Below are 18,876 nucleotides of genomic sequence, written 5' to 3'. Positions count from 1 at the left end.
ATACGCCGCCTCCCTGAACTAGAGCTCGCTCCCGCCGCCCAGTCCTCGCCACACCGCCCGTCCCGTCCGTCGCCACCAATGGCCTCCTCCGCCATGGAGCTCTCGCTCCTCAACCCCGCCGCGACGCACCGCCACCGCGGCGGCCTCGCCGCTGCCGGCCTGCCCCTCGCGCCGCGGCGCTCCGTGGTCCGCTTCCGCGTGTCCGCCTCCGCCGCGGCCGCCGCGCCGCCCAAGTCCTCGGGCCCCAAGAAGCGGGGCAAGACGGAGATCCAGGAGACGCTGCTGACGCCCCGCTTCTACACCACCGACTTCGACGAGATGGAGCGCCTCTTCAACGCCGAGATTAACAAGCAGCTCAACCAGGCGGAGTTCGACGCGCTGCTGCAGGAGTTCAAGACGGACTACAACCAGACCCATTTTGTGCGCAACCCCGAGTTCAAGGCCGCCGCCGACAAGATGGAGGGCCCGCTCCGCCAGATCTTTGTCGAGTTCCTCGAGCGCTCCTGCACCGCCGAGTTCTCCGGATTCCTCCTCTACAAGGAGCTCGGCCGCAGGCTCAAGGTTCCTTCCCGCTTCTTTCTTTGCTTGCCTCGTCTCGCCTCGTGCATTTCCTTGACCACCTGGCGGGCGTGTGCTGATGCCCTGCTTTTCCTCTGCAGAAAACTAACCCGGTCGTGGCGGAGATCTTCTCGCTCATGTCCAGGGACGAGGCGCGCCATGCTGGGTACGCACCTTATCTCTTTTCAGTCATCCTACACAACAATGCGTGCGATTAGTAGCCAAAAAATGCATTCTTCACTTATAAAGATTAGGAAATGCAATTGTCTGTCTGTCTCATGAAAACTTATGCCGGTGCTGCTACCTCAATTGGACAAGGAATGTAGGTATTCTAAGTTTGCTGCTGCCTCAATTTAAACCAGCCTGGTTACATGAGCTAACAAAATACTCATTGCCAATGAAGTAGTTAGGTCAATGCATTGGGGGTTGCTTCCAGCAACTGTCCATAAGAATCCAGCCATGCATGTTATCCTTATGGTGTCCAATTTGAGGCTATAGGAGGCATGGAGAAATTCAGCTGAAAGTTTCTTGTGATTTGCGCTGTCTAGGTTCTTGAACAAGGGGTTGTCTGACTTCAACTTGGCACTGGACCTGGGGTTCTTGACCAAGGCTAGGAAGTACACCTTCTTCAAGCCCAAGTTCATCTTCTATGCCACCTACCTGTCTGAGAAGATTGGGTACTGGAGGTACATCACCATCTTCAGGCACCTCAAGGCGAACCCAGAGTACCAGGTGTACCCCATCTTCAAGTACTTCGAGAACTGGTGCCAGGACGAGAACAGGCATGGTGACTTCTTCTCTGCCCTGCTCAAGGCTCAGCCGCAGTTCCTCAATGACTGGAAGGCCAAGCTCTGGTCACGATTCTTCTGCCTCTCGGTAATTTAAAGCTCTTCTTTTGTTATATAGATCGATTAACTCCAAAGGCTGTGTCTCCGGATAGTTAGTGTTACATGACCTTTTGCAGGTGTATGTGACCATGTACCTGAATGACTGCCAACGCACTGCATTCTATGAGGGAATTGGTCTGAACACCAAAGAATTTGACATGCATGTGATCATTGAGGTATAAATGAGTTTATCATTTCATTTCCACCTGTTTACTATATTTCATACTTTTTATCTGAACAATGCTGAATATCGCAATAATGTCCTAACAAAAGATTAGGAATACACATGAAGCTTGTTATAGTTCATCGACGTTTAGGAGAATCTATGAATTGCTTCTAGAAATGTTGGTGTGAATTAAGGCTGCTACTGACAATGTAAAAACGTGCGTACCTGTGCAGACCAACCGTACAACAGCGAGGATCTTCCCTGCTGTTCTGGATGTCGAGAACCCTGAATTCAAGAGGAAGCTTGACAGGATGGTTGTGATCAACGAGAAGATCATTGCTATCGGAGAATCTGATGACATTCCCCTAGTGAAGAACCTGAAGAGGATTCCTCTCATTGCCGCTCTGGTGTCTGAGATCATTGCTGCATACCTCATGCCCCCCATCGAGTCTGGCTCAGTTGATTTTGCTGAATTTGAGCCCCAGCTTGTTTACTGATTCTGTAGAAAGATTTGTCTTCGAATTATTCACCCCAAAAGACAAGTTGGTGCTTTCTCCCTAAGGGGCCTTGAATGGTGAAAGTGCTGGATGGTTAGAGGATCTGCATCTTCTTGTGTTCGTCTGTAAAATACTGAGACTTCGGCAACATAAAGCTTGGCAAGTTTTTGTTGTGTGGTATCTCCATGTAAGTGACAGTGAACTGCATCAGAAGCGAGCGTTCCAGTTTTCCAACAGAAGGGAGCGTCCGAAGTTGTTGTACTGCTAATGAAGCAAAAGCACACAGACCTTTATATGATCAACGACTGTATCACATATGGCCTCGGCGCAGTTACTTAGCAACCATGGAACGTCGAACTAGCATGATGAATGTATCCAGCACATTTGGTTGATTGTGTCACACTAGAAAACCATTTAACAGCGTTTGGAGGTTGTACCATGTGAATTTTTACATATATCCTTTTATTTTAGCAATGTCATGCATCATAAGTGACAATTATCTAGAAGCATTTGTAAGAAAATCGTGGTAGAAGTTTGTCGATACTAACACGGTCAACCCCTCTTATCTCCTTTCATTATAATCATACTCTGAGATTTATGCGGAAACTCTACCATTTGTATTGTTGTTAAACCACGGATATATATATATATATTTTTTTTTATAAAACACTGGTAGATAAAAATGCATATGTTTAATGTAACTAAATTGAATTGATACACATGATATAAGAGTGTCCGTCCAATGGCACTTGTATATTGCTTTTGAGGCTATAGCCACCGTTTCTTGCAACTTTTTGGGTATTTATAAGAGATATATATATATATATGGCCTTATTAGACAATGCTGTAGCCTTGAAATCTATGCCTGATTGATGTTTGTAAAATAACGATAAAATGATTAAGGCTTATGTGTATTAGTCTAAATTAATGCAAAAAATGCTCAATGAAATAGCTTTAATATTGCGCCCATGGAACCAGTTCCAAAAGTTTGTAGAAATTACTAAATTAGGCTGAGTAATTCTAGGGAAACCCTGAGATTGAGTATGCCAAGCATCCCCATCAGACCTCGTTCGGTTGTATGGGATTGATTCCTGGTCGGATTGTTTCTTCACTGATCTCTATAATGCTGGAACCGTTCCTCGTGCGGAACGGCCCGTTCCAGGGTAACCGAACGGAGCCTAAGGGCCCGTTCGCTTCCTGGGGAATGAGTCCCCGGAAGTATTCCAGCCCGGAATCATTCTTTAATTTATATAAGATTTTCATGTCCGGAATGCTTCCTCGCGTCAGATCGGCTAACCGAACGGAGCCTAAAGGGGAAAGGAAGTTAGCACTCCTTTTGTTAGCTAGTGAGTTCATATTGTAATTCTATATGATACGGTACCTTCAACAAAGAAAACACCAACAGTCGAAGTGTATTTTCTAAATTGAAAGAGCTCCCAGTTTAGCTCAACGAGAGATATCTAGATTTGGAGCAAAAAGGGGAAGGGATAGACGATGTGTGAAGAAAAAAATCAAGACACACCAAATTTAATGACCTCTCCAACTGAAACTTCACAAGCTCTAGACTAGTGTTATGATTAAATTTTAAGTTAGGACATGAAAAAGAAGGTTTTTATTAAATTTTAAGTTAGGACATGAAAAAGAAGGTTTTTATGGCTGCTAAGTCTAATAAAGCCCTCCACAACGGAGATGGCTGAACTCACATAAATGGGTCCCACGCATGATAATGGGCATGTTCAGCCTTTTCTCTCCAGGGCTCACTAGTCAGTACTGCGTGTCTCTCTTTTCTCTCTCTGCCTCATGCAAACATATACTTTTTTATTAAGTTGGAACCGGAGCTTGAACTTGCTCCGCTCCCCACCTTTCCAGACCAAAAAATTTCGCACAGTGTTTTTCCTATCAACAGCCTGTTGATCTGGTCGTAAACAATCGTAGATTATTTACTACTGGCTAGTTTAGTGTGAGAGAAAAATATTATTTCAGCTTATAATCCGTAAGCCCAACCAAACAGGCTGCAAACACCGGCTCCAATAGGCAAGTCAACCCCGCCACGTATTTTGCCTACCAGCCCAAACGAAACGAAAAAAAAGCGTTGCCTCTCTCCTCGCTGCACAAATCTCCGAGCGGAGTTTGCTACACCTTCTTCTCCGCGCGCGACCTCCACCGGCAAGCACACGAGCACACACGCAAGCACGCACGCGACCTCCATCGGCAAGCACGCGAGCACGCGACCTCCACCGGCAACCACCGGATCCCCCGCCGCGGCCTCCATTGCAAGCACGCACGCGAGCACGCAGGAGCCTCCGCTGGCAAGCACAAGCACGCGCGAGCACGCAGGAGCCTCTGCCGGCAAGCACGAGCACGCAGGAGCACGCTAGCCTTCACTAGCACGCAGGAGCACGCAACCTCCGTCGGCTAGCACGAGCATGCTGGCAAGCACCAGCAGCAGACGAGCAACGGCGGGCAAGCACAAGCACACCGGCCTTCACGCGCACGCCGGCAAGCACAAGCATGAGCACACCGGCAAGCACGAGCACGAGCAAGCCGGCAAGCACGACCTCCGTCGGCCTTCTTCTCCAGCTCGCAGGAGCCCAAATCGAGCCTCCCGGCGCCCAAATCGAGCTTCCCCGCCTCCGAATCGACTTTTCCCACCGCCGAATCGAGCTTTCCTGTCCCCAAATCGAGCTCGTCGTGCGGTCCGCCGCCACCTTCCTTCTCTGGCTCCACCGCGCGTTCCTGCGCCCGGGCAGGGACCTGGTCGGGCGGTACGGGACGTGGGGGTGGTGGAGGCGCCCGTGTAGGAGGCCGTGGCGCGGGTGAACGTCGAGGCCACGGCGGCGCGAGGTAGGCAGCTCGGCGGCGTCCTCGCCGTGCGGTCGTCCTTTGCTTCGGGATGGGCTCTGCTTTTGCGTGGCTGTTGGAGAGGGCTGAGTTATGGGTGCATTACCTTTTCCCGTGCATAGCTCAAAACCGGCAGGGAACCGAGCCGTAGCTCGGTTGGTGAGCGCTCCGGGTGCGGACGCCACCGGTCGGGCGTTCGAGCCTTGCTCGGCGCGTGATTTTCCATCGGGGGTTTTCCTCAAAATACATATCAGCAACCTCTTTCGCGTGGAGCTACAATGGAATTGCGACGTGTTCGTCATCTACGAAGCTATGTATGGTCTCGGTGATCTCAAGAAGGACACAATTGTTATCTGTGTGTAGTTGTAGATCTAGTAGTGCACATGTGGTGTGCGTGCGTAGCGTGAGTGTGTGTATCTGTGCATGAACAGATGCCCGTCGTCTACGAAGCCATGGATGGTCTCGGCAAGAAGGACGCGGTTGTTATCTATGTGTAGTTGTAGATCTAGTAGTGCACATGTGGTGTGTGTGGTGGTGTGCGTGCGTAGCATAAGTGTGTGTATCTGTGCATGAACAGATGCTACAACTGTACCAGATAAGAGGCTTAAAAAAATCAAAACCGACAATGGGTGTCGTGTTTAGGTCTTGAAGACAGTCTTAGCACCGGACAATTGGGCATCGGTACCTGCAGTGTAGGGAGCAGTGCTCTAACATTCTGCCTCTGTTTCAAGGGCTACTCCTAGAACACACTGCAGAGGGCCTAAAGGGAAGGTATTAGGGAGGCTACAACCACGGGTGGTGACAGGTGATGAGAGAGCATCAATGCGCTTCTGTGAAGGATGCAAAATGGTGTTTGCTCGGCGCTAGCGGTGGATTAGAAGGAGGTGATGAGTCCGAAAGGTACTTGCTTGCAAAGGTAAGGGCGGCGAGGCAGAACGCATAGAGCAAGATGGGTGGAGGAAGTCGAAGAAAGCAAGAAGCTATTTTTGTAATGCATAAGATAAACAAGTTAGCACAAAAGATGTAGGCTACTAAGGTGCCCAAAGTGGACGCCTCCTCTTTCCCTACACCTAAAAAGACTTGTTCTATGCTTACACGTCCGTGTCCAATATGAATGATCCTCCACTCGGCGCTTACGCATCTACGTCCTACCCAGTTCTGATATGAAGACCGAATCCACGTGTCCTCGTCCGATATGAAGTCCCCGGAGTGTCAGGCGTCCTCGTTTGATTACTACTCCATCCGTTCTAAATTATAAGTCGCTTTAACTTTTTGGGTACATCCATTTTGCTATGCATCTAACAAAATAGATGTACAAAAAAAAGTCAAAGCGACTTATAATTTGGAACGGAGAGAGTAAGATACAATCTAAAAAATCATAACCTCGGTATAATATACGGGCATATATCTATAAAATATTATTTTTAAATTAAACATTATAAATAACTGTAAATAGTGTTAAATTAAAAAATATATAAAAAATAGTAAAAGGAAAGAAATAAAAGGGGGGAAAAAAAGATAACACTTCCAAGTTCCAACCTCGGACACCGGAGTGGCGTGGGCCTTGTAGCCTGATATTTTCACAGGGGCCTATACGTGAAATTGTTCTGGCTTCCGTCCCCTCTCGCGTGTCGTCCCATCTCCATCTGTTCTCCGCGAGGCGCAACAAAGGCACAAACCCCTCACCTCCTTCAAACCCTAGCCCTCGCGCCCCCTGCTTACCCCGTCGCCGCCACCATGGGCTCAGGTAATCGCGCCCCCTGCAATTCGTGCGCTTAGGTTTTCCATATTCTCTATCCCTTGTTGTATTGCGGATAGTTTTTCCTGATCGTGGATGTTATGATGATTAGATGCGGACATGGAGGATTACGGGTTCGAGTACTCGGACGAAGAGCCTGAGGAGCAGGACGTCGACATCGAGAACCAGTATTACAACTCCAAAGGTTGGAACTTCTTCTCCTTCGACTTGCGAGTCGGGTGATTTCTCAGGAAGTCAGAAACGAGCGCGACCGAACTATGCTATACTTTTTTTTTGTTGCACATTCGCATTCCCTGATGGATGGATACCACATTTTTTTTGCTCTTGCCAATTTAGCTATGCCTCATTCCTTTGGTGGGGGAAAATTATTTTCTTAGGTGAGAAAAGATTAAGATGAGGAGGCTGAAGACATGCTTATAGCCTTATTTTAGGGTCACAATTGTCGTTGGTGATATAAAGGCAAATTAATTAAGGGCGAATGCTGGGGGTGTCGTATTTGCCCATTTGTTGTTCGTTCGAGTTTTCTTTGCATGGTGGCACACAACTGTGACAAGGAGGCACCGCTATTGTGCTAACTAGGCGAGCAGCACGTGTGCTCTTTTAATGCTGCTGTCTCCTGTGTAGCTAACAATTAAAATTTGGTTCATGCAGAATCTTACTTTATATATACAAGTATACAACTAAAAAAAGCTACTGCACAGGAACACCAAATACATGACATATGTTTTTGTTCGTTACCGAAAAAAAAAATCATTCTCACCTTGGGCATTTAGTCGGGCAGCTGGACTAGCATCTGATTGGCAATATGTGGGCCTAGGTGGCCGCCCATGCGGGAAAAATTGGCTAGCCAACTTCAGTGGCTGCCTAAGAGAACACTTCTAAATTCTAAGAGTCAGATCACATTTTAGACATTAGTAATAGCATGCCTTCATGCATATTTTGAAGCATGAAAAGGTAAGGAAGTCAACATAAATTTTCAGTGCTTTAGATAGTTCAGTCTGAGTCAGATTCTGTCACATGCTTCATGCCTTCATCTCGTTGTTTTGGCATCTGATCTGAAACAGTATTCTACCATGTGTGCGAGGAAGCTTCTCTTTTTTTATTGTTATTAGTTAATTCATCTATGACATTGAACATTCTTGAATAGAAATTATGAGTCTGATAGGTAAATAATTTACGGGATGATTCTTGGACCTTTGACCCTTTGTGCTTCAAGGATTAATGTGTGACTGTGTCTGGCCTTCAATGCGAACGGCATGCCACTAATCTCACGGATTGCTTCTGTATATGCAAGATTTACTTGACAGTTTATCTCTGTTGTTCCTTAGAGCTATCTTTTTTACGTAAAGTGTTATATAGCTCTTCATGTCATATAGAGGTTTGTTAGTCATAACTTATATATTATATGAAGATTGTGGGAGGCAGAGCCCTAAATTCATATTTTCTGCAATCTACAGTTTCTTGTAACTAATGAATTTGATCTACATCAGCATTTGCTCAAAACGTCTAACAGACTTGTTTTCTTTAGAAGTCAAATGTTAGTTATTACAGCTAGTGCTTCCTCTTTTAGTTCATGGAACAGTAGCTATTCTTTGATATGTGTGATTAGACTGAAGAATGCATACATTGTGAGGTTAAAGGAATACAAAATGGTAAATGCTATTACTATCTTTCTGCAGGTTTGGTCGAGACAGACCCAGAGGGTGCACTTGCTGGTTTTGATCAAGTAGTCAGTATGGAGCCTGAAAAGGCTGAATGGTAAGTGTATCAGAAATCAATCTATTTAACATTCTATTCTGTCTGATTTGCTTATGCTGTTCCTGGGACAGTATGAATGCTAAAGTGTATTGATCATCTTGGTGAACATTGAGTAAACCAAAACCCAATCTAATATAGGTGGTAAACTATTCTTATCAATATAAGATTGAAAAACTCAAGAGTTCTCATACTGAGATGGTTTGGATACTTATGTATGCAAACTATTTTTCACTAGCCTTCATTTTTTTACTTTGGGCCTTCTCCTGAAGTAAAGGATCTAAGATGAGCCTTACAAAAGTACATGTTCTCAAATGCAGTTGACCAGGACATCTCTAAATAATCTTGTGGGCCAAATTAATATTTGTTGCTACAGAATGCTTTCGTGCTTCATGATTCTCTGCAATTTTTCATGATGTAAATCTCAAGGACATATGTACTTCAATGATGTGAGCTGCTGTACTTAGCTGTGCAAAGGTTACTGTTAGAATATGATTTTTTTATTTACAACTGTGGTATTGGAATTGGGCTCGATCGGCTGATAGGACAGGATTGCATTAAGCCTGCTTTTAACTCATGTTTAAATTGACTTGGAGCGGACTTGGTTCAATTGGAGAAAAAATGTGGAAAAGGAAAGGAGGTCTGAAACATAGAAACCAACTTGAAGTTGCTTAGGTTCCAGTGAAACCCTGAGGAATTGAAGGATTTTAGATTTGCTTGGTTGGCAAAATATCTGCTTAATTGTTTATTGATTGACTGCCTGATTGTGGTTCCCCTGTTTTAACATGTACTGGTTATGAACAAATCTTTGTTGAAACATGTTTCATGAACATTACTGCATGTTGCACTGTGCTCTAAGTTTCTATTGAAGTTAAAAGATTCAATTCCTCTAACCTGGGTACTTTTTAGTTATATATTATGATTAAACATTGTTTTTTCAGCCACTTTTTTTTGTGTGAAGGCAGATGTATTATTTATTATTCCACCATAATTTTTTTCTTTTCACTTCTGATGCTTTACTCTGTAATTTTATCTTTATAGGGGATTTAAAGCTCTTAAACAAACTGTCAAGCTTTACTATAAGCTGGGGAAATACAAAGAAATGATGGATGCCTATAGAGAGATGTTAACATACATAAAATCTGCTGTCACCCGGAACTACAGCGAGAAATGTATAAACAACATAATGGATTTTGTTTCTGGATCAGCTAGTCAGAACTTTAATCTTCTGCAAGAGTTCTACCAGACAACACTGAGAGCGCTTGAAGAAGCAAAAAATGAGGTCAAATTTGTTGCATTATATGAGAAAAAAAATTTATGTGCTGAACGGTTCTTTATACCTTTTTTATTTGCTGTACAGAGATTATGGTTCAAGACAAACTTGAAGCTTTGCAAAATTTGGTTTGATATGGGCGAATACGGTCGCATGAGCAAGGTCCTTGGATCACTTCTTTATTCATTGTCTTTGATGCAATAAGTTTGCCTGTAATATTAAACTGTATTATTAAATTACATTCTTACTGGCAGATATTGAAGGAGCTCCATAAATCTTGCCAAAGGGAAGATGGTTCTGATGATCAAAAGAAAGGCACACAGCTTTTGGAAGTCTATGCTATTGAAATCCAAATGTACACTGAAACAAAGAATAATAAAAAGCTTAAGGTAAGGCATCCTTGTTTGCCTATTTGCAAGTGACTCTTTGTTGGGTAATATCTTAAGTTAAATTATCGTTGTGAATTGTGATGCCGTATGTTTCTGAAAAATCATTATTCTATTATTCTCCACTTTATTGTGGCTTTCAATTACTCCATCTGGTTTTTTCTTCCTGTGTATGTAAAGCCCTAGATGCAATTACATACTAACTTCATATTTGTTCTCTTGTTTCATAAAAGGATTTCTTCACTCTTAGCTTAAAAAGGGACGTGATATATCTAGTACATTACTGTTGTAACTTGTAAGAATAATTGCCACATACTAATTGTATGCTTATAAAAGGGGCGTACCCAGTGCAGAGAGCTCCCGCTCTGTGCGGGGTCTGGGGAAGGGTTATGCTTATGCTACCTGAAATTGAATGGAATTCTATGTTAAATCTGGTAGAATATTTAGCTATCCACAGCTGAAATTGGATAGAGTACTGAGCTTACCTCAATTTATTGGAGAATGTTTCACTTCTTTATGATAGTAATATGTTCTGTACACCAGCATTCGTAGGATAAAAAGGACAATCTCTTCTTTTCTTCTTTTTAAGCCTTGGATCCTGAAGATTGATAATTGTAGTTTCTACCCTATTGCTTTTTTTCTGTCCTAGTATGTCATTTATTTATTTAGTGTTGTGTATTCAGTGCAAAAATCCTGCTTTACATTGTTGTTTGCTTGAAGTGCTTAATTTGAATCTGAAGTGAATTGCTGGTGCAGGAATTGTATCAAAGGGCTCTTTCCATCAAATCAGCGATACCTCACCCAAGAATCATGGGTATAATTCGTGAGTGTGGTGGGAAGATGCATATGGCTGAGAGGCAGTGGGCTGAGGCTGCGACTGATTTCTTTGAAGCTTTCAAGAACTATGATGAAGCAGGCAATCCACGGAGAATCCAATGCCTAAAGTACTTATACTTATTTAAACTTCTTACAGTTATTTCTGACCTTAGTTCATAGGTACATAAGTTTTAGAACACTCTGTGATACATATCAACAAATACTTTTTTTTGTTTTTTTCTGTGCTTTAGATATCTTGTCCTTGCCAATATGTTGATGGAATCTGAAGTGAATCCTTTTGATGGACAAGAGGCCAAGCCGTAAGACAATTGATGATCCCCGCGTAAATCTTGTAGCTTGATTTCCTTCGCACCCTGAAAATTCGAATGCTTGCAGGTACAAGAATGATCCTGAAATCCTTGCAATGACAAACCTGATTGCAGCGTACCAGAAGAATGACATCATGGAATTTGAAAAGATCCTGAAGGTAAGCATCTACGCTTATTTCTTCAGAATTTTTTTAGCTCTTCATTTTCTATGTTCTATGTACTAATGCAATTGTTGCCATTTTTTTTTTTTTTTTTTTTTTTTTTTTTTTGCAGAGTAATAGAAGAACAATAATGGACGATCCTTTTATCCGTAACTATATTGAGGACTTGTTGAAGAACATCAGAACCCAAGTGCTGCTCAAGCTTATTAAACCATATACTCGAATCAGGATACCATTCATTTCACAGGTAGATATTTACTCTTGCAAGTCCACAATAATGACAACCGAGAATATTTAGTTGGACACTTCTTACTGACCCTCCTGTATAAATGTAAAAAAATCTCTGCTCTACCAGAAGTCGCATAGATGATTAGATCATGTGGGCTTCGTATTATATTCCTCCACTGCAGCTAAATTGAAAACATGCTTGTATGCTTCACTCATGTGGCACAATATGTTCTTCAGTCTTCACTATCCTGCAAGGCACTTCAGTCTTTCCTCAGCATGTATTTTTATGGTGTCTAGTGGCAGGAATTATTCGACCATCATCTGCATTTAGGAACTAAGTTTACAGTGATTGATGGCACTAATTATCTGATCAATATCTGCATTTAGGAACTCAATTTCCCGGAGAAGGATGTCGAGCAGCTGTTGGTATCACTCATCCTGGACAACCGTATCCAAGGCCACATAGATCAGGTCAACAAGCTACTAGAGCGTGGAGAAAGGTGTAGCCCCCTACTCAATTTTCCCGTTACTTTAGTAATACTATATTTTGTGCTCAGATTCAGATATTGATTTGTTTGGCTTCATGCAGGTCCAAGGGGATGAGGAAGTACAATGCCATCGACAAGTGGAATACTCAGCTGAAGTCCATTTACCAAACATTGTCCAACAGAGTTGGATGAGACGGATGGTGGCTGCTGTATGCTCTGCACACCTAGAATTGTTGATAGCCTGTTTTGGGGATTTGAGGGCAACTGCAAAGAACTGTCTGGCAACGCTTGAAGTAGAATCCTGGATCCGGGTAAGTGAAATGTCCATGTAAGCGCTTGATCTGGTGGATTTATATTCGCTTTCTTCAGTTATATTGACTAGGAGGTTGTCTCTGAACTGAATCTGGTGTTTTGGTGTGCAAGACTTGACAGTGGTCGAAAACCAGTTGTCAGAGGGGGAAACATATGACGATGTCCTGGTTGTTTTTTGATTGCATTGCGGTTGCAGCGATGACGGTCTGTACCTTCCAGCACACGCTGAACCAGAATTGAACAAGTTTGGTTTAAGTTGCAGGTTGAGAGTAGATGCGTTGGTGAAGTGGTGGGGCTTAAGTGTTAACGCATAGGGCAATCTTATTAGGCAGAGAGGGATAGCGTTCGTGTTTACATCTCAACTAGTGGTTGCCTGTCAGGCTTGCTTTTGTCACTGGTTGGCGGTGAGGTGAGGTGAGGTGAGGTGAGCGCAGGCACGGCTGAACATGTTGCTGGTGCCTTTTACTGTTGATCTCGTTCCCTATGCGTGTGGGCTTCATCTCAGTGGTGGAACGAACCCTCCTGTTTACTGCCTTCGTCTGCAAAAAAAAAAAAAAATGCAATTATGGGATATATTTTAGTAAAAAAAAATCAAGTTTGATTAAGTTTATAGCAAATATTATTAGTATTTATATCTCTAAATAAATTTATTATCAAAATATATTCTATAACTAATCTAATGATGCTTACTTTGTATCATAAATGTTTGTACTTTTTATATAAATTTAATAAAAGTTTAAATTGTTTGATTTATGACAAGAGGGTACCACAAAAGCTAAAAGGCAAGTTCTATAGAACGGCGATTAGACCGGCTATGTTGTATGGAGCATAATGTTACAAAGATTTGACATGTTCAACAATTGAGTGTTGTAGAAATGCATATGTTGCGATGGATTTGCGGTCACATAAAAATGGATCGAGTTCAGAATGATGATATACGTGATCGCCTAGAGGTAACACCAATTGAAGAAAAGCTTGTCCAACATCGGTTGAGGTGGTTTGACTATGTCTAAAGAAAATCTCTAGAGGCACTATTGCATTGTGGAGTCCCAAGTCAAGCTAATAATATGAGGAGAGGTATAGAAAGGCCAAAATTGACATGGGGGCAATAAAAAGAAATTTGAAAGCTTAGGATATACCTAGAGATCTATGTTTAAATATGAGTGCTTGAAAAACAGCTATTGAAGTGCTTGAACCGTGACTTGAGGCTTTTGGTGGGTTTTTAACTCTAGCCTATCCTAACTTGCTTGGGACTAAAATGCTATATTGTTGTTGTTTGGATTATTTTGATTTCTTGAAAAACGAGAATTATATTTTTCTGTTGACAAAGAGAGTATACATCACTCGTCAAGTCGTCCTCAAGCACATGAAAAAAAAAGATCGTCCTCGAGCAGGATTACCTCTCTGTGTCAAATTTCAAAAAAAAAAAGTTATCCATAACAGACGCCGGCAGCTAACTAACTAGTAGGCGGGGTAGTTACTGCAACCTGCCAAGCCGCCTTTGTAACTTACTTGATCTATCTTGTAATATAGTATATTCTAAAATTTTTAAAATAAATTAAAAGGATATAAAAGACGCATATATTTTCATTTAATTTTCTAATCAAACGCTATCACTAATGTGATTAATGGTGATTGGTTGATAAATAGAAAGTATTTAATGTAAATCTAGTTTTTGTCCTTTAGAATGCCTTATATTTGAGAACAAATTTTAAATGCTAGAATGTACTATACTACAGGACGAAGAGAGTACGTAGATCAGGTGATTTGTGACTTACTATGTGGATCAACTGCAGTCGTTTAATGGGCCAGACTACTAAGCCCGTAAGAGCCCACTTTCATCCGCAAGATACCGCCGTTCAACTCCACACCGAGGACTTGTATGCAATGATAGTCTTGGATGAAAAAGGACTTGGTAGTGATCGGACGTCCGATCCAGCGCGCTAGCATCAGATGGTGCTTCCGAACCCGCGCTTGACGCACCCATCCCGCTCTAGAGGCTGCGCTGGCCCACGCATGCGCGGGGACCACCCCAAGCTTGCTTTGTTTCACATGCTTGCAAGCACGCAGCAGCAGCACCACCACCACCAGGCGCGTGATGCGGTGACCCACGACGGCACGGTGACATACGGTGGCGCACTAGAAGCAGCAATATGTGCTTCCCTGATATCTACTTTTAAAATATCCAAATGAAACACTTGCAACATATATCTAAAACAGATGAAACACTTAAAACATGCGTCTGAAACATGCGTGTATAGCTATAGCAACAAGTGCAACACCAGATCTACTTTTAAAACATCCAGATGCAACACTTGCAATATATAAGAGAAAACAGATGAAATACTCACAAGAAACACCTGAAAAACACCTAAAACCATAGCAAAACATACGCAACATTCAGATAAAACACTTGCAACATATGTGTGGAACATATGCAACATATAGATAAACACATTTGCAACATACGTCTGAAAAAACAGATAAAACATTGGTAACAGACGCTTGCAACATACATGTACAAATCATTGCAACAAATGCAACATCCCGGTCTACTTTTGTAGCATCCGTATAAAACACTTGCAACATATCTAAAACATCTGAAACATTTGAAATGTACGCTTGCAACATGCGCTTTCAGTGCAATATCTCTTTGCTGCTGGGGAGAAATGAAGGTTCGTCGACGTGTGAAGTTCGTCGGTCTAGTGCTTGCTGGCTGCGCGGAGCGACCAACCAGGGGGCGCGATAGCCGTCGAGCGCGGCGGCCGGAGCAGAGTTGCCCTCCGTTTCTTTGAGCCCAACGATGGAGCTTTGCGTTTTCGGTGGACCAGCCAAGGGACACTGTAGCCTTGGAGCGGACTGAGCAGGGGGCAGCTACGGACCGGCCAAGGGGCGCAATGGGGCGGCGGCTAGAGCGGAGCCGCCCTCCGTTTCTTCGAGCCCATCGATGGAGCTTCGCATCGTCGGCAGACCACCCAGGGGACATCGCAGCCTTGACACGAATCGGGCTGGGGCAGTGGTTGGCCATGGGGCACCATGGATTACGGACTCGGTGGTGGGGGGGGGGGATGGTGAGTCTGACGTCCAGATGAGGAACCCCATAGTTGCATTGTGGAGCGCAATCACGGTGGAGCATGATTTTGTGGCGCTGCGGTGGAGAGCCTTCTGGAAAATGGAGCAACAAGATAAGTTTAGAGGTGAGTGGACAAGGGGATACGCCAGTTGGACTGTTTTGCTAGTGCCGCGGCCCGCGAACGCAACGTCCGGAAGATCGGACGTCCTGACCAGAGCATTACCAAAAAAAAGTCATCCTGACCTCTCTCAACTATTGCAGTAATCCGGTTCACCTTCTTCAACTAGAAAATCAGATGTTTGCGCTCCTCGAACTATTGAAGTGGTTCTCAAAGTGGTTTTCGCTGATGCGCTGCTCAACAAGAAAGTCATATTTACCTCACTGAGCGGTTTTCAAAGTGATTTTAGCTTATGTGGTGCCACATCAGTCGTCCTACGTGGCACCACGTCAGCCATGAGAGAGGTAAATTGGACTTTCGCGATAGCTTAGGGATTTTAATTTTATAAAAAAGTTATAGAAATATTTTTTTCAAAAAATATTCAAATATTTTTTCAGCATAAATATACATTTAAAATACTAAAATCTTATTTAAAGTTAAAAAGTCATAGAAAATTCGTTTTTAAATAAAAAAATGAAACTAGCTGCATACTTTTTTTTCTAAAATCATTATGTATGTTTTTTCAGAGTTAGGAACTATAATATAGAGCATATTTTTGTGAGATGGATGTAGTTGGGCATCCCGAGACCATCCAAACTGCCTTCCTGCTTGATCATGTGCTCTCTGTGCATGCGCAGAGTTACGACGGTGACAATGAACGAGGAAGTGGTCGCATCCATCCAGATGTTTTGGTCCAAGTAGTAGACGTTGGTCTAGAGTCTAAGAAGTCGCATGGCGACTACTGCTGATGGTTCAATGAGCGTACACACATCGTCATTGTGATGTCTCTTGAAGAAGACAATGCTGCTACAAAGGTAAACCACATGATACATGTTAATATGCAATCATACCTTGAATTATATTTTTCATTTGGAATTTTTCGGCATTGTCTCGACCGGTTAAGCTAGACATTGCTGTTGAGGAAACATATTTTGTAGTTTGCACAGTGGATTGCACGGCGATTCACGATACAGTCTACTAGGATTTGTCTATGTGTGCATCATCTATTATTTACTAGTTTTAAATTTTAGGAGAACATATAAGATTCAATAACTCTAAGTAAGTAATAAAAAGGTAGAGCATGATTTTTGGAAAAAAAAACCATGAAACTAGTTTCATGTTTTTCTAAGTTAAAACAAAATTTCTATAAATTTTCTAACACTAAATCCAATTTTAGTATCTTTTTAAATATATATTTATTCTAGAAAAAATATTTGGATAGTTTTTTGAAAAAGTATTTTATAACTTTTTTATAAAGTCTAATTAACCTTCCTCAACTATCCTAAAAGTCCGATATACCTCCCTCATGGCTGACGCGGCGCCACGTAGGACGGCTGATGTGGCGCCACGTCAGCCAAAATTGCTTTAAAAACCACTCATTCAGGTAAATCGAGGTTTTAATAGTTCAAGCAGTGCAAACATCCGGTTTTCTAGTTGAAGGAGGTAAACCGGACTATCACAATAGTCGAGGGAGGTCAGGAGGATTTTTTTCCATCTAGGATTCTACTACGACGGATGATGCCTTGGCCGCTCTTTGATTCGAAGTAAACTAAATTTATCCGAACTCATTAAAGAGTTAGACAAAAGTATGTTCTAGGTTTTAAAATGTATATTTAGCAATCTACAATTGAAGATGTAAATTGGAACATAAAGTTATTTTTATTTAACTACTATTTATTTAAGTTATCATGACTTTATTTGTTTCCATCAGTATTGTGGAAGAATTGATTATTGTATCTATTATCTCCGAGGAGGTAAGATTAATAACAATTAGTTTGTGATTGTATGCGTGAAGCCTTGAACTGTATGCTCCCACTTAGTTCGTGACAGTACAGTTTAGTCTTCTGTATTTTGCACTAATGAGCTACTACACAGTTTTGTTTTTGGGATCCTCACCTTTGTAATTGTAACCTGAAGCCTAAGGAATGCCATCCACATGAATGCAAGAAGACCAAACTCCTTCCAATAAATGTTCTTCAGAATTGATGTCTGAAATGTAAGAGTCTCACGATCCTTATGATTATGTCTGAAATAATGCTTTGACAAACCAAACTATTCTCATGTCCTTACCTTTTCCTCATCATTCATGTAGCTTACAATCTGCTTTGATGACGAAAGGATGGAAAATCTCCCATCAAGCGAATTCATTGCTTCATCCAATGCATTCATGTACTGTTCAGCATTAGAGCAAGGAGAAACCATTAATATGTCGCTGTGATCAATTGTAAATTTGAACTATAGAAAAAAAAGAACTGCTCCAATACTCCTCATTCTAAAAATTGCACACATCTCGAAACAGTCATTCAATAAATTATTCTTTTTTATTATTTTGCACATGGGTCACGTATGGGCCCAGCCCATCCAAGCCCAGCCTGTGCCCAGTCCTGATCCAGGAAGTCACGTGTGCAAGGTCTCTCGATCCCTTTTGTTCAGTGGTGGGTGGAAATCATCACGTCGTTGTTTTCCTCGCGAACGAGTCTGTTGAGACACTCAGTTTTGTACTAGCAGTTAGCTTCTCGGCGTGGTGACCACGGTCACCCATGAGTCGTAGACGTGCGCACCGCGCACACCCACGGCTGTAACTTGTGTATATACTTAATGAGATGCAATGGAACAGTTATTGGCCACATTCCTTCTCTCCACATGGTATCAGTAGACGCAGCTTGATCCTGCTCGCCTCTCTTCCGCAACTGCCGTTCGTCTCCGGCAACGCCGTCCACCATCGCTGCTCCCTCTCCTCTCCGCTGCTCTCGCTCTCTAGCGCCATGGACACCAACGCCAACCATCTCTTTGAGTTCCACAAGTCTGACGCCGACTCCCACTCCTCCGAATCCTCCGTCGACTTCGATGCATCCTTCGATGCACCCGTCATCGCCGCGCCATCGGTGGCCGTCTTGCAGACGGTGAACATCAAGACGCATGTCCCCGTCAAGCTCGACCACACCGAATCAAACTACACCGAGTGGCGCTGCTTCTTTGACGCCTTCATCGGCAAGATCGGCCTCGGCTCCCACCTTTCTTCCCTGCCAACCGCCGACAATCGCCGTGATCCGGACTGGGTCATGAAACATCAGTGCATCCTGAGTTGGCTCTACAACTCGATGTCCAAGGACGTCTGCACCATCGTCCGCGTTCCCAAGGCCACGGCCTACTCCATGACCAGTTCAAGGACAACGAGCTTCATCGCGTT

At 43.1% G+C, this 18,876-nt stretch overlaps 2 protein-coding genes across 5 annotated transcripts; both read left to right on the top strand.

Moving 5' to 3' along the window:
- LOC136449835 (magnesium-protoporphyrin IX monomethyl ester [oxidative] cyclase, chloroplastic) lies at positions 1-2,410 on the top strand. The gene is made up of 5 exons (XM_066450031.1): positions 1-561; positions 660-724; positions 1,107-1,434; positions 1,523-1,621; positions 1,845-2,410. Exons 1-5 carry the CDS (start codon positions 79-81, stop codon positions 2,106-2,108), a joined length of 1,239 nt encoding a protein of 412 aa, XP_066306128.1. The 5' UTR covers positions 1-78; the 3' UTR covers positions 2,109-2,410.
- Positions 2,411-6,546: 4,136 nt separating this feature from the next.
- Positions 6,547-16,489, top strand: LOC136451956 (COP9 signalosome complex subunit 2). 4 transcript variants are annotated; one of them, XR_010758688.1, is made up of 13 exons: positions 6,547-6,696; positions 6,800-6,892; positions 8,388-8,466; positions 9,505-9,745; positions 9,824-9,898; positions 9,991-10,125; positions 10,879-11,066; positions 11,190-11,258; positions 11,335-11,425; positions 11,541-11,675; positions 12,044-12,156; positions 12,246-12,455; positions 16,325-16,489. XR_010758688.1 is itself a non-coding variant. In XM_066452633.1 (12 exons), the coding sequence occupies exons 1-12, from the start codon at positions 6,687-6,689 to the stop codon at positions 12,334-12,336; spliced, it is 1,320 nt and encodes a 439-aa protein (XP_066308730.1). In that variant the 5' UTR covers positions 6,547-6,686; the 3' UTR covers positions 12,337-12,717. The 4 variants fall into 4 exon arrangements, 1 of the variants encoding a protein (XP_066308730.1); XR_010758689.1 differs by lacking the exon at positions 16,325-16,489 and adding an exon at positions 12,577-12,717; XR_010758687.1 differs by lacking the exon at positions 16,325-16,489 and adding an exon at positions 12,568-12,717.
- The last annotated feature ends 2,387 nt before the right edge of the window (positions 16,490-18,876 follow it).

This window comes from Miscanthus floridulus, chromosome 5, assembly GCF_019320115.1.
Source record: "Miscanthus floridulus cultivar M001 chromosome 5, ASM1932011v1, whole genome shotgun sequence".
In the NCBI taxonomy this organism is placed as follows: domain Eukaryota; kingdom Viridiplantae; phylum Streptophyta; class Magnoliopsida; order Poales; family Poaceae; genus Miscanthus; species Miscanthus floridulus.
This window is presented reverse-complemented; position numbering and strand designations above follow the sequence as displayed.

Bases quoted from the DNA above. Each gene is read 5' to 3' on its own strand.
- LOC136451956 (XM_066452633.1), top strand. The intron at 6,893-8,387 runs GTTGGAACTTCT...ATCTTTCTGCAG, and splicing joins CCAGTATTACAACTCCAAAG to GTTTGGTCGAGACAGACCCA. The intron at 12,157-12,245 runs GTGTAGCCCCCT...GGCTTCATGCAG, and splicing joins CTACTAGAGCGTGGAGAAAG to GTCCAAGGGGATGAGGAAGT.
- LOC136449835 (XM_066450031.1), top strand. From the start codon at position 79: ATGGCCTCCTCCGCCATGGAGCTCTCGCTCCTCAACCCCGCCGCGACG. The intron at 562-659 runs GTTCCTTCCCGC...TTTCCTCTGCAG, and splicing joins AGCTCGGCCGCAGGCTCAAG to AAAACTAACCCGGTCGTGGC. The intron at 1,622-1,844 runs GTATAAATGAGT...GTACCTGTGCAG, and splicing joins ACATGCATGTGATCATTGAG to ACCAACCGTACAACAGCGAG.